At 47.0% G+C, this 14,284-nt stretch overlaps 1 protein-coding gene across 1 annotated transcript in view; it reads left to right on the forward strand.

Moving 5' to 3' along the window:
- Nucleotides 1-14,284, forward strand: part of LOC144493939 (delta(14)-sterol reductase LBR-like) — a 122,753-nt gene that overhangs the window by 69,692 nt on the left and 38,777 nt on the right. The window contains exon 7 of the mRNA XM_078213515.1: nucleotides 12,780-12,834. Within this exon, the coding sequence (XP_078069641.1) occupies nucleotides 12,780-12,834 (55 nt within the window). The remainder of the gene's footprint in view (nucleotides 1-12,779; nucleotides 12,835-14,284) is intronic.

Here is a 14,284-nt window from a genome sequence, read left to right on the forward strand (position 1 = left end):
TTAAATGAAGCATGATGTAGTCACCACTAATTTATCTTCATACTGTTTACTTAAACAATAAAGAGATGCAATCTAAATATGAAAGCTGAATAGCTATAATTGAAATGCTCAGTTTGGCTTGAACAGTTCAAATGAACATAGAATGAAAATTTCAACCACTTATAATCATGTTTCACTCAAATCTTAGTGACATTATAGTGGAATTGAAACATCTCTGCTACAGCTTCTGCCATCCAGTCACCTGCCAGAGGACAAAACCTTGAGAGAGACATTTCTCAGTGCACAGCTTCTTTGGGATTCTATGGGTGCGGTCTTTCCACCTCACCTTGCCGTGCCCGGTGATCAGCTTGGTGAGCTGGGAAAATAGTGTGAAACACTAAGATCCGATTCGCTATCTTTCCAGCCCCTTTTTAATGGTGAGAACTACTTTGTGTCCAAAATATGGTCCCTACATCGTGATCTGCAGTGCACTCTACAACCTGGCGCAGCAGCAGGGAGGAAGGGTACCGGTCGGTAGCCACTGAGGAGGAGGTGGCCCAGGAGGATGTGGAGGACGAGGCAGAGGAGGAACTAGAGGATGGATGACATGCAGCGGCAAGGGTGCGGCAAGGCAGGACTGCAAGAGAGGCCCTCGTTGCCACAAGTTTCTCCCCATAGGAGGCATGGGGTGCACCAGTCCCCACCCACCACCACTCCTGGGAGCCTTCTCGCCCCCACTCCTTGTCCACATCCGCCATGAATCCCATTCACATTAGACCAGGGTGATGGGCCTGAGTTGGCCATGTTAGCGAGTTACTAGTCCAGGCAGAAGGGTGATGCGACTCGCTATGTGGCACACTGTGATGCTGCCCTGATGCAACACCGGTCTGACTCCTACCATTATCTGACTGCACACTGGCATCCAGGCCCATGTCTGAGTGAGGGTCAGGGGCCCACTGTAGCGCAGTGCCCTGGGGATTGCAGGGTGGTGCTGCTCCCAGAGTCCGGTGTGTGATGAGGATGCCATGCTAGGCTATCTGTCACTGTGGGCCTATATAGTTCTTGCTGCTGGAACTAATTGGGATGAGCACTTGGAGTACCGTGGTAGCCAGGGGTCTGGCACTGCTGCTGGGAACTGGGGATCACAGACTTGGTGGGCCAGAATGCGCCTCGCACTGAACAAAGCTCAGCGCCTCTATGCATGTGGTTGGGGTATGGTCATCCATGTGGGAGGTAGCGGATCACGGACAGGTTAGTAACAGCTATGGGATGCAATAACATTTAATAATTTTTCTGATTGATAATTACCAAAATCCTAACTAGTGCATGCCTTCACTGGGGCCACTGCTGTTTGTCATTTTTATTAATGACTTGGATGAAGGCGTGGAAGGATGGATTAGTAAATTTGCGGATGACACTAAAGTCGGTGGAGTTGTGGACAGTGCGGAGGGAAGTGGCAGGTTACAGAGGGACATAGATAAGCTGCAGAGCTGGGCTGAGAGGTGGCAAATGGAGTTTAATGCGGAAAAGTGTGAGGTGATTCACTTTGGAAGGAGTAACAGGAATACAGAGTACTGGGCTAATGGTAAGATACTTGGTAGTGTGGGTGAACAGAGGGATCTGGTTGTCCATGTGCATAGATCCCTGAAAGTTGGCACCCAGGTTGATAGGGTTGTTAAGGTTGTACGGTGTGTTAGCTTTTATTGGTAGAGGGATTGACTTTCGGAGCCAGGAGGTCATGCTGCAACTGTACAAAACTCTGGTGCGGCCGCATTTGGAGTATTGCGTACAGTTCTGGTCGCCGCATTATAGGAAGGATGTGGAAGTGTTGGAAAGAGTGCAGAGGAGATTTACCAGGATGTTGCCTGGTATGGTGGGAAAATTGTATGAGGAAAGGCTGAGGGGCTTGAGGTTGTTTTCGTTAGAGAGAAGAAGGTTAAGAGGTGACTTAATAGAGGCATACAAGATGATCAGAGGATTAGATAGGGTGGATAGTGAGAGCCTTTTTCCTCGGATGGTGTTGGCTAGCACGAGGGGGCATAGCTTTAAATTGAGGGGTGCGAGATATAGGACAGATGTTAGAGGTAGGTTCTTTACTCAGAGTAGTAAGGGCGTGGAATGCCCTGCCTGCAGCAATGGTGGACTCGTCAACGTTGAGAGCGTTCAAGTGGTTATTGGATAAACATATGGATGATATTGGAATCATGTAGATTAGAGGGGCTTTAGATTGGTACCACTGGTCGGCGCAACATCGAGGGCCGAAGGGCCTGTACTGCGCTGTAATGTTCTATGTTCACCCGTACATTCTTGATGATCCTACAACATCTTGACCTATATCGCCTAATGTGGAGGCAGTCAGCTGTGTTCCATGCCCCGTGGCCTTTGATGCCCTTGGCGGGCTTCCCCAGGGGCGGGGGTTGATATTGCAGGGCCCTGGCTGACTTTCATTGTCACGGATGTAGTGGTGCCAACCTGTTCAGCCTGCTGCCCATGAGATGCACCAGTGTCAAATAGGGGCCATGTTCTCAAAGCGTACAGCGGGGCCATGGCTGTGTCTTAAGCATGCTCCAGTGGCCCTTAGTCGTGGTCCTCAGTGACTTGGCCATGCCTAGGACCTTGCCACCCATGGCGACCATTTCCTGCCCCAGGCTTTCCACCATGGTCACCACCCTTGCAGTGTTGGCCAGATTGCCACAATGCTGGCACCACCTCCTGCAATTGAAAAATGCGGGCTCGCCGATTGGCTGGGGATCAGCTGTTTCCTTGGCTCTAGGACACCTCTGCCTGCCCCAGCCCTTGGACATTCCCGCCTCCACTTGATGTGCATCAACGGCTGTGTGGTGCGCACCAGAAAGTGACCCACAAATCTCACCGCTAACATGTCGCACTGGTGGATGTACGTGTGATGCCTGTGTCAACCATTGGATTCTTTCCTCAGAGGTTTGACGGTGCCGCACGGGGCAGGTGTCGATCCCTGGCAGCCTGGCCTCTTCAGGGTTATCTCCTGCAAAACAAGAAAAATGGGCTGAAAAATGGCAAATGGAATTTAACGCAGACAAGTGTGAGATATTGCACTTTGGAAGGACAAATCAAAGTAGAACGTACAGGGTAAATGGTAGGACTCTGAAGAGTGCAGTTGAACAGAGAGATCTGGGAATACAGGTACAGAATTCCCTAAAAGTGACGTCACAGGTGGATAGGGTCGTAAAGAGTGCCTTTGGTACATTGGCCTTTATAAATCGGAGTATCCAGTCTAAAAGTTGGAGTGTTATGGTAAGGTTATATAAGGCATTGGTGAGGCCGAATTTGGAGTATTGTGTACAGTTTTGGTCACCTAGTTACAGGAAGGATGTAAATAAGATTGAAAGAGTGCAGAGAAGGTTCACAAGGATGTTGCCGGGACTTGAGAAGCTGAGTTACAGAGAGAGATTGAATAGGTTGGGACTTTATTCCCTGGAGCGTAGAAGATTGAGGGGAGATTTGATAGAGGTGTATAAGATTTTGATGGGTATAGATAGAGTGAATGCAAGCAGGCTTTTTCCACTGAGGCTAGGGGAGAAAAAAACCAGAGGGCATGGGTTAAGGTTGAAAGGAGAAAAGTTGAAAGGGAATATTAGGGGGGGCTTCTTCACGCAGAGAGTGGTGGGAGTGTGGAATGAGCTGCCAGATAAAGTGGTAAATGGGTCACTTTTAACATTTAAGAAAAACTTGGACGGGTTCATGGATGAGAGGGGTGTGGAGGGATATGGTCCAAGTGCAGGTCAGTGGGACTAGGCATAAAATGGTTCGGCACAGACAAGGGCCAAAAGGCCTGTTTCTGAGCTGTAATTTTCTATGGTTCTAAGACAGATGGTTCCGTATAAGGGAGGAACAAGTATCTGGGCAAATTGCAACTTATTTGAGATAGGTCAAATGAATGAAGGTTTTGTGGCTCCACACTTCTGTGGTGCACTCCAACCTGACTGTCGGTAACGGCATTCCCCTCGGATTTCCCCAACAGCTCCATTGCACGCTCCTCTAATGGAAGGACCCAACCACTGGTTTTCTCTACTCCTGGCACTTCTGGGCGGGGACAGAAGGGGGGGGATTGAAAACCTGATGGCTGGATGGGCATGGGGTGCTATCTGTCGGCACCATGCCTCAGAAGGCAGGGGTTGTGACGGGGATTGCAGAGGGGTTAGAGGCACATGCTAGGGGGTGGGATGCTGGAAATCCGTGGGTGTCAGGGAGTGGATCAATGTGGACATTCCAGGCACGATAGATGGGACTGATGCCAGGATGGAATAGATGCTCACCCTTGCTGCCCAAATGAGGTCATTCATTTTCTTACGGCACTGGGTGCCAGTCCTTTATGCCAGTGCACGGGCACTCACTGTTGCTGGCACTGCTTCTCAGGCTGCATTGCCAGCCCAACCCCTGGATCACCGACCATCTTGGTGGAAAATGATGGCCCTCCTCTCCTCCATGCCGTCCAATAGCCGTCCCAAATCTCCCTCCATAAATTGTGGAGCTGCTCCAAGGTAGAAGATGGGGATTTTCACAGTAACTTCATTGCAGTGTTAATTTAAGCCTGCGTGCGACACTAATAAATAAATTTAAAAACTTAAATCATCCTGGCGTGACTGTGTGTGCACTGTTAGTGTTTAAGTACACTCCCCCTGCTTAATAGCACACAGCTGCGGCCACTTTGGGAGAATCACAGTGGAGCCTGGAGCCTCCATGACGACTTGATTCAAATGAAAATTCTTTCATTTCACTTAGTGTCAAAAGAATACGATGGGCAGCATGCCCAAGAGACTGGCGCGGAACACCCCTTTTTTCTCTCACTGTTATGACACTTCGAAATTTTTGGAAAATTCTGCCCTTTGCCTCTTTTTCTTGTTGTTTAAAAATACATTTTTCTTTTGATATTTCTGTTTTCTTGTCGTCATTCCTGTGATGAGGGTATTACTGTACCATATAAAACTGATATTTGGGGACCCTTATGTTTTTATTCATTTATGGGACACGGGCATCTCTGGCTGGCCAGCATTTATTGCCTATCCCTAGTTGCCCTTGAGAAGGTGGTGATGAGCTGCCGCCTTGAATCATTGCAGTCCACATGCTATGTGTTAGGGAGGAAATTCCAGGATTTTGACCCAGCAACAGTGAAGCAACGGCAGTATATTGCCAAGTCAGGGTGGTGAGTCATTTGGAGAGGAACTTGCAGGTGGTGATGTTCCCATTTATCTGCTACTCTTGTCCTTCTGGATGGGAGTGGTTGTGGGTTTGGAAGGTGCTGTCTAAGGATCTTTGCTGCAGTGCATCTTGTAGACAGTACACATTGCTGTAACTGAGCGTTGGTGGCGGAGGGAGTGAATGTTTGTGGATGTGGTGCCAATCAAGTGGGCCGTTTTGTCAAGCTTCTGGTGTTGTTGGGGCTGCACCCATCTAGGCGAGTGGGGAGTATTCCATCACACTCCTGCCTTGTGCTTTGTAGATGGTGGACAGGCTTTGGGGAGCCAGGAGGTGAGTTACTCGCTGCAGTATTCCTAGCCTCTGCCCTGCTGTTGTAGCCACTGTGTTTATGTGGCGAATGCAGTTGAGTTTCTGGGCAATAGTAACCCCAATGGTGGGGGAGTCAGTGATGGTTACACCATTGAATGTCAAGGGGCAGTGGTTAGAATGTCTCTTATTGGTGATGGTCATTGCCTGGCGTTGTGTGGCTTGAATGCTACTTGCCACTTATCAGCCTAAGCCTGGATATTGTAAAGTTTATCTATTCATCACAAGTAAGGCTTACATTAACACTGCATAGAAATCATAGAAACCCTACAGTACAGAAAGAGGCCATTCGGCCCATTGAGTCTGCACCGACCACAATCCCACCCAGGCCCTACCCCCATATCCCTACATATTTACCCACTAATCCCTCTAACCTACGCATCTCGGGACACTAAGGGCAATTTTAGCATGTCCAATCAACCTAACTCGCACATCTTTGGACTGTGGGAGGAAACCGGAGCACCCGGAGAAAACCCATGCAGACACGAGGAGAATGTGCAAACTCCACACAGACAGTGACCCAAGCCAGGAATCGAACCCAGGTCCCTGGAGCTGTGAAGCAGCAGTGCTAACCACTGTGCTACCGTGCCACCCAATGAAGCTACTGTGAAATTCTCCTAGTCTCCACAGTCCGGCGCCTGTTCGGGACAATGCACCGAACAAGCACATCTTTCAGAATGTGGGAGGAAACTGAAGCACCCGGAGGAAACCCACACAGACAGTGACCCAAGCCGGGAATCGAACCCGGGTCCCTGGCGCTATGAAGCAGCAGTGCTAACCACTGTGCTACCATGCTGCCCTATTGTCCAGATCTTGTTGCATTTGAACATGGACTGCTTCCGTATCTGAGGAGTTGCAAATGGTGCTAAACACTGTGCAATCATTAGCGAATATTCCCACTTCTGACCTTTGACCTTCCCTGTCATTTGATGAAGCAGCTGAAGATGGTTAAGCCTAGGACCCTGAGGGACTCCTGCAGAGATGTTGTGGAGCTGAGATGACTGACCCTCCACAACCATCTTCCTATGTGCCAGGTATGACTCCCAACCAGCAGAGAGGTTGCCACCCTGATGCGCACTGATTCCAGGCTCCTTGATGCCACACTCGGTAGAATGTGCCTTGATGCCAAGGGTTGTCACTCTCCCCTCACCTCTGGAATTCAGCTCTTATGTCCATGTTTGAACCAAGGCTGTAATGAGGTCAGGAGCTGAGTGACCCTGGCGAACATGCGTCACTGAGCATTTATTGCTGAGCAGGTGCTGCTTGATTGACCCTTTCCTTCACATTACTGATGATCAAGAGTAGACTGGGCGGGTTGGATTTGGCCTGCTTTTTGTGTACTGGACGTACCTGGGCAATTTTCTGCATTGTTGTAACTGTACTGGAAAGCCTGGCTAGAGGAGCGGCAAGTTCTGCAGCACAAGTCTTCAGCCGGAATGTCATCAGGGCCCATTGCCTTTGCATTATCCAGTGCCTCCAACGATTTCTTGAAATCACATGGCGTGAATCAAATTGGCTGGACACTGGCATCTGAGATGCTGGGGACCACTGGAGGAGGCCGAGATGGATCATCCACTCGGCACTTCTAACTGAAAATTGCTGCGAATGCTTCAGCCTCATCTTTTGCACTGATGTGCTGGGCTCCTCCATCATTGAGGATAGAGATATTTGTGGAGCTTCCTCTTCCTGTGAATTGTTTAATTGTCCACCACCAGTCACGACTGGGTGTGGCAGGACTGCAGAGCCATTGGTCCGTTGGTTGTGGGATCACTTAGCTCTGTCTATCACTTGCTGTTTATGCTGTTTGGCATGCAAGTAGTCCTGTTTAGTAGCTTCACCAGCTTGACGCTGCATTTTTAGGTATGCCTGGTGCTGCTCCTGGCATGCCTTCCTGCACTCTCCATTGAACCAGGATTGATCCCCTGGCTTGATGGTAATGATTGAGTGGGAGATATGTCGGGCGGCACTGTGGCACAGTAGTTAGCACTGCTGCCTCAGTGCCAGGGACCCGGATTTGATTCCCAGCTTGGGTCACTGTCTGTCTGGAGTTTGCACGTTCTTCCCATGTCTGTGTGGATTTCCTTCCACAGTCCAAAGATATGCGGGTTAGGTGGATTGGCCATGCTAAATTGCCCCTTAGTGTCAGGGGCACTAGCGAAAGTAAATGCATGGGGTTATGGGGATGGGGCCTGGGTAGCCTTTTGGTCGGTGCAGACTCGATGGGCCAAATGGTCTCCTTGAGCACTGTAGGATTCTATAATTCAATGAGGTTGCAGATTGTGTTGGAATACAGTTCTGCTCCTGTTGATGGTCCACAGCGCCTCATGGATGTCCAGTCCTGCATTGCTAGATCTGTTCGTAGTCTGTCCCATTCAGCATGGTGACAGTGTCACGCAACACGATGAAGGTTATTCTCAATGTGAAGGCGGGACTTCGTCTCCTCAAGGTCACTCTTACCGATACTGTCATGGACAGATGCATCTGCAGCCGACAGATTGGTACGGGTGAAGTCAAGTATGTTTTTCCCTCTTGTTGGCTCCTTCCCCACCTGCTTCAGGCCCAGTCTAGCAGTTATATAGTTTAGGACCTGACCAGTTTCGGGACGAGCGAGGCGGTAAAGTCCTTTCCATTGTCTGCCCCTCACCAGCTCTGATTCCCGTGGCGGGTGGGGCTGTAAAATTCCAGCCAGTTTTTTAAAAAAAAATCAAATTCCACCATCTGTTGTGACGGGATTCGAACCCAGGACCCCAGAACATTAGCTGTGTTTCTGGATCAACAGTCCAGTGACAATACCACTAAGCCATCATCGTCCCTTTGGTTAATTGATAATCTCTGTGACTTTACAAGACTAAATTCCCTTTATTTTGGAAAATAATAGATGTGGAACTATGTGGTAAACCTAAGGGTTTTTAATAAGTGTTATGGAGCAGCATTGGGAAGGGCATATTTATTGCCCATCTCTAGTTGCCCTGAGACAGCAGTGGGAGGCTTCCTTCTTGAATCGTTGTGGGTCTATGCTTATAGTGACAAGCTGTGGCAATCATGCTATGTGGTCAATTTCAGAATTTTAGGTTGGTCACGATATTGTTTAAGTCACTATGATTTGTGACCTTGGTTGGGGTGTAAGAGTGGGCGAGATTGCATGAAGAGACAATTAGGTAATGATATTCTTGTGATGTTTACAGCTCTTGTCCTTCTCTGTGTAAAGGTAGTGGGTCTGGTTTGTGCTTTTGCAGTTGGCTTGTTAAATTCAATACTTCAGTTACAGATCTTTAAGTGACAGAATCATGTCAGTTCATAAGGTTGTAATTTATCTGCAGGTTTTAGAGGAAACCTCTCACTGCCTTGTTGTTTTCCTTTTTTTAAAAAAAAAATCATTTTCCAACTCTCAATGAGATTAGCAATACTTCTGGAATAGCTTGGTCACTCAGGTTGCTCAAATAGGGGTGTACTTTAGAGGCATTGACTATTGCTTTCAACAGAGCAATGCTGCAAGTTATATTTTAAGACTTGCAAAATATAACCAGGAAGAACTGGTGAACTAGTTGTACAATTTAATTTTTATTGTCTTGCTTGCATAACTCTCTAATATTTGAAGATTTGGGAAAAAAATATAAGCCGGCTAAATTTATTTCTGATGACTGTTAAGTATTGAGTACCACGCTGAACCCAGGGAAGCTGAAGCTATTTATTTTTGTCTTGATTTAATTTATTATTGTCACATGTATTAGTATTCAGTGAAAAGTATTGTTTCTTGCATTCTATAAATATAAAGCATACCGTTCATAGAGAAGGAAAGGAGAGGATGCAGAATATAGTGTTACAGTCATAGCTAGGGTGTAGAGAAAGATCAGCTGAATGTGAAGTAGATCTATTCAAAGGTCTGATGGTAGCAGGAAGAAGCTGTTCTTCAGTCGATTGGTACGTGTCCTCGGACTTGTGTCTTTTTCCCGACAAGAAGGTGGAAGAGAGTATGTCCGGGATGTGTGGGGTCCTAGCTTATGCTGGCTGCTTTTCCGAGGCAGCAGGAAGTGTAGACAGTGTCATTGGGTAGGAGACTGGTTTGAGTAATGGATTGGACTTCGTTCATGACCCTTTGTAGTTTCTTGCAGCCTTGGGCAGAGCAGGAGCTGTGATACAACCAGAAAGAATGCTTTCTATGGCGCATCTGTAAAAGTTGGTGAGAGTCGTAGCGGACATGCCAAATTTCCTTAGCCTCCTGAGAAAGTAGAGGCATTGGTAGCTTTCTTAATCATAATGTCAGCATGGAGGGACCAGGTTGTTGGTGATCTGGACACCTAGAAACTTGAAGCTCTCGACCATTTCCACTTCATCCCTGTTGATGTAGACAGGGGCATGATCTCCACTATGCTTCCTGAAGTTGATGACTATTTCCTTTGTTTTGTTGACATTGAGGGAGAGATTATTGTTGCCGCACCAGTTCACCAGATTCTCTATCTCGTTCCTGTACTCCATCTCATCATTGTTTGAGATTCAACCACTACGATGGTGTCATCAGCAAACTTGAAAATCAAGTTGGAGGGGAATTTAGCCACACTGTCATCCCTGTATAAGGAGTATAGTAAGGGGCAGAGGACACAGCCTTGTGCAGCACTGGTGTTGAGGATGGTTGTGGAGGAGGTATTGTTGCCTATCCTCACCGTGGTCTGTGGGTTAGGAAGTCTAGGATCCAGTCACAAAGGGAGGAGCCAAGCCCTAGGCCACGGAGTTTGGAGATGGGTTTTGTAGGAATAATGGTGTTGAGAGCGGAGCTGTAGTCAATAAATAGGAGTCTGACATTGGTGTCTTTGTTACCTAGACGTTCCAGGGTTGAGTACAGGGCCAGGGAGATGGTGTCTGCTGTAGATCTGTTGGGGCAGTAGATTAACTATACTGGATCCAGGCAGTCTGGGAGGCTGGGATTGATTCGTGCCATGACTAACATTTCGAAGCACTTCATAATGATGGATATCAGAAACACCAGACGATAGTCATTCAGGCAAGCTGCCTGGCCTTTCTTTGGAACTGGGATGATGGTCGTCGTCTTGAAGCAGATAGGGACCTCAGATTGTTGTAAAGAGAAATTGCAGATGTCTGTGAATATCCCCGCTAGCTGGTCTGCGCAGGACCGGAGCGCTCGTCCGGTTATCCCATCCAAGCCAGTCGCTTTCCCGGGTTGACCTTTGAGAAGGTTGCTCTGAAGTCTGCGGTGGTGACCTTGGATACTGGTTTGGCCGAAGCTTCCGGGCTGGAGGGCATGCTTTCGCTGACTTCTTGCTCAGACGGGCATAGAATGCGTTGAGCTCATCGGGGAGAGGTACATTGGTACCAGCGCTTTGACATGCATTCATCTCATAGCCTGTCATGTCTTGCAGACCTTGCCATAGTCGGTGGGTGTCCGTATGGCTAGACTGGGAGTCTAGCTTAGTCTGGTATTGTCTTTTAGCATCTTTGATGGATATCTATATATCATATTTGGCTTTCTTGTACAGGTCAGGGTCGCCTTGAACGCCACAGACCTGGACATCAGCAAGCAGTGGATATCCCTGTTCACCCATGGTTTCCGGGTAGCAAAAGCCTGGCTCTGGGACTGCACTGCGGGCCTCTGGTCCCACGTGGTCAGCTGATCTGGGCCAGCTTTAGGTCAGGTGTCTCTAGGGTCCTAAGGATCGCCAAATCTGTAAGAGATTGTAATAGAACATTGTTAAAGAGTTAGAATAGAGCTATAGAAGCCTAGAACAGAGTAAAAGATAGAATTAAAGGTTATGCTGGACACAGCTTGCAAGGGGTCGCCTCTGTCTGCCATCTTGGATTTTTTCACCATGTGTCATTCCAACCTCTGTTTCACATATGGATCTTTGCATAGTTTTGATGAGGCAGTTTATTTGGAGGTCTGCATCTCATACAGCTTGGGGTCCTGTCCTTTTATTTCTAGGGTGTGGGTTCAATTCTAATGTGGAGATGCCGGCGTTGGACTGGGGTAAACACAGTAAGAAGTTTAACAACACCAGGTTAAAGTCCAACAGGTTTATTTGGTAGCAAAAGCCACACAAGCTTTCGAGGCTCTGAGCCCCTTCTTCAGGTGAGTGGGAATTCTGTTCGCAAACAGAACTTATAAGACACAGACTCAATTTACATGGTTGGAATGCGAATACTTACAACTAATCCAGTCTTTAAGAAACAAAACAATGGGAGTGGAGAGAGCATCAAGACAGGCTAAAAAGATGTGTATTGTCTCCAGACAAGACAGCCAGTGAAACTCTGCAGGTCCACGCAACTGTGGGAGTTACAAACACTATTTGTAACTCCCACAGTTGCGTGGACCTGCAGAGTTTCACTGGCTGTCTTGTCTGGAGACAATACACATCTTTTTAGCCTGTCTTGATGCTCTCTCCACTCCCATTGTTTTGTTTCTTAAAGACTGGATTAGTTGTAAGTATTCGCATTCCAACCATGTAAATTGAGTCTGTGTCTTATAAGTTCTGTTTGTGAACAGAATTCCCACTCACCTGAAGAAGGGGCTCAGAGCCTCGAAAGCTTGTGTGGCTTTTGCTACCAAATAAACCTGTTGGACTTTAACCTGGTGTTGTTAAACTTCTTACTGGGTTCAATTCTAACCCAGACTAACAGAATACAGTCTGCAGTTATGCAACATTAAAGGAGTTTGGGGCAGCCTCACCCTAGTTCCTCGGTACAAAACTGTTCTGAATTTAATTGGCAATCTCATTTATGTCATAAGGATGGTTGTGGAAAAAGGAAATGAGACTAGCCCAGGGCTGCTTCTGTATCTAGATAAAAGTATATTGAACAGCGTAGAGAAAGCTTTAGCCTTCATCTAATCTGTACTCTACCTGATTTGGTAGTAGTTGCTGGTGATCGTGCGTGCCAAAAAAGGAAGAACATCCCATTTCCTGACCCTGACAGAACCTGACTTTGTTTAAAATAACAATTTAGCAAATATGTTTTTTTACCTAATTAGGGAAAATGTTCAGGAGAAGATAAAATTGAACAAAGCTGGTCAAAAGCTGCTTGGTTACAGAAGCCACATTTTTGAGCTGAATTATATCGGGTTAGTCCTGTGGTCAGTCTCCCCATTCAAGAAAGTTAGCTGTTTTGATAGGGTCTCATTATGGCTGTATTTCCACCTTCTAAAGCAGTATGTGAAAATGTTACTCTCCCTTTCATTTGCTCCAATTTCGGTGATTGTCCATGATGAACCAATTGATTTCTGTAACAAATACTTGTATTACACACAGATTGTTGATGGAGTACCGCTAGCAAATGGAAAGAAGCTTAAGTACAGGATCAACGGTATGTATTGAACAGGATTCGCAAAATATTGATAGAGAAATGCCATTCCGTGCAACAGCTCATTCAATACAACATCTGTCCCATTTCAGTAGATCAAACCCACTTATTCTCCTGTATTCCTCTGATTCTCTGCTCTCTGTCTGATTCAAAGACACCTTATTTCACAACTTTTTATTTCCCTTCCTTGATTTAAAAAATGGACGTACAGAGCAACCCTTAATTCAAAATGTAATATGATTTAAGTAAAAATTGTAATATTCCATTTTTCTGGGCATTAAACTGTTGAGGGATATTTTAGCAAATTTTAATTGACAGATTTTTATGGCCGTTCTAAATGTTTGTAGTAAAAGCAAAGGATGAAACTCGAAAATAAATAGTTGGGTGGGGGGAGGGCAAGGCTTCACATGGGGGAGTGAGGACAAGCCAATAGTGTAGGGTAACAATATGATAATCATTACTCCATTACCAGGAGAGACAGGCAGGTAGTGCAGGAGTCTCCTGTAGCTATTCCCCTTTCAAACAGGTATGCCATTTTGGATACTGTTGAGGGGGATAGCCTGTCAGGGGAAGATACCAGCAGCAGCCAGACCTGTGGCACCACAGCTGGTCCTGCTGTGGAGCAGGGTCGGGCAAAGAGCAAGCGAGCAGTAGTAATAGGGGACTCGCTAGTTAGAGGCACACAGAGACGTTTCTGTGGCCGCGATCGAGACTCCAGGATGGTGTGTTTCCTCCCTAGTGCCAGGGTCAAGGATGTCTCTGAGCAATTGCAGGACATTCTTAAGGGGGAGGATGAGCAGCCAGAGGTCGTTGTACACATTGATACCAACGACATAGGTAGGAAAAGGGATGAGGTCCTGAAGTGTGAATATAGAGAGTTGGGCAGAAGGCTAAAGTGCAGGACCTCGAAGGTAGTAATTTCTGGATTACTACCAGTTCTACGTGCTAGTGAGAGTGGGAATAAGAAGATTAGGCAGATGAATGCGTGGCTTGAGAACTGATGCAGGGGGCAGGGATTTAGATTTTTGGATCACTGGGATCTTTCCTGGGGAAGGGATGACCTGTTCAAAAGGGACGGGTTACACCTGAACTGGAGGGGCACTAATATCCTGGCAGGGAGATTTGCTAGAGCCACTTGGGAGGGTTTAAACTAGTTTGGCAGGGGAGTGGGACCCGAAGTAGTAGGGAGACAGAAGAGGGGGTTGAGGAGGGCACAGAAGTTAAAGAGAGCACATTAAGTAGTAAAGGCAGTGTCAGTAATCCTAGTACTAGACAGATCAGGCAAAAGCAGAACAAAGAGCAAGGGGAGTCCAGATTAAACTGGGTGATCTTTATAGAGGTCTACAAAATAATGAGGGAATTAGATCAGCTAGATAGTCAATATCTTTTCCCAAAGGTAGGGGAGTCTAAAAATAGAGGGCATAGGTTTAAGGTGAAAGGGGAGAGATACAAA

This window comes from Mustelus asterias, chromosome 5 (genome assembly GCF_964213995.1).
Source record: "Mustelus asterias chromosome 5, sMusAst1.hap1.1, whole genome shotgun sequence".
NCBI classification, from domain to species: Eukaryota; Metazoa; Chordata; class Chondrichthyes; order Carcharhiniformes; family Triakidae; genus Mustelus; species Mustelus asterias.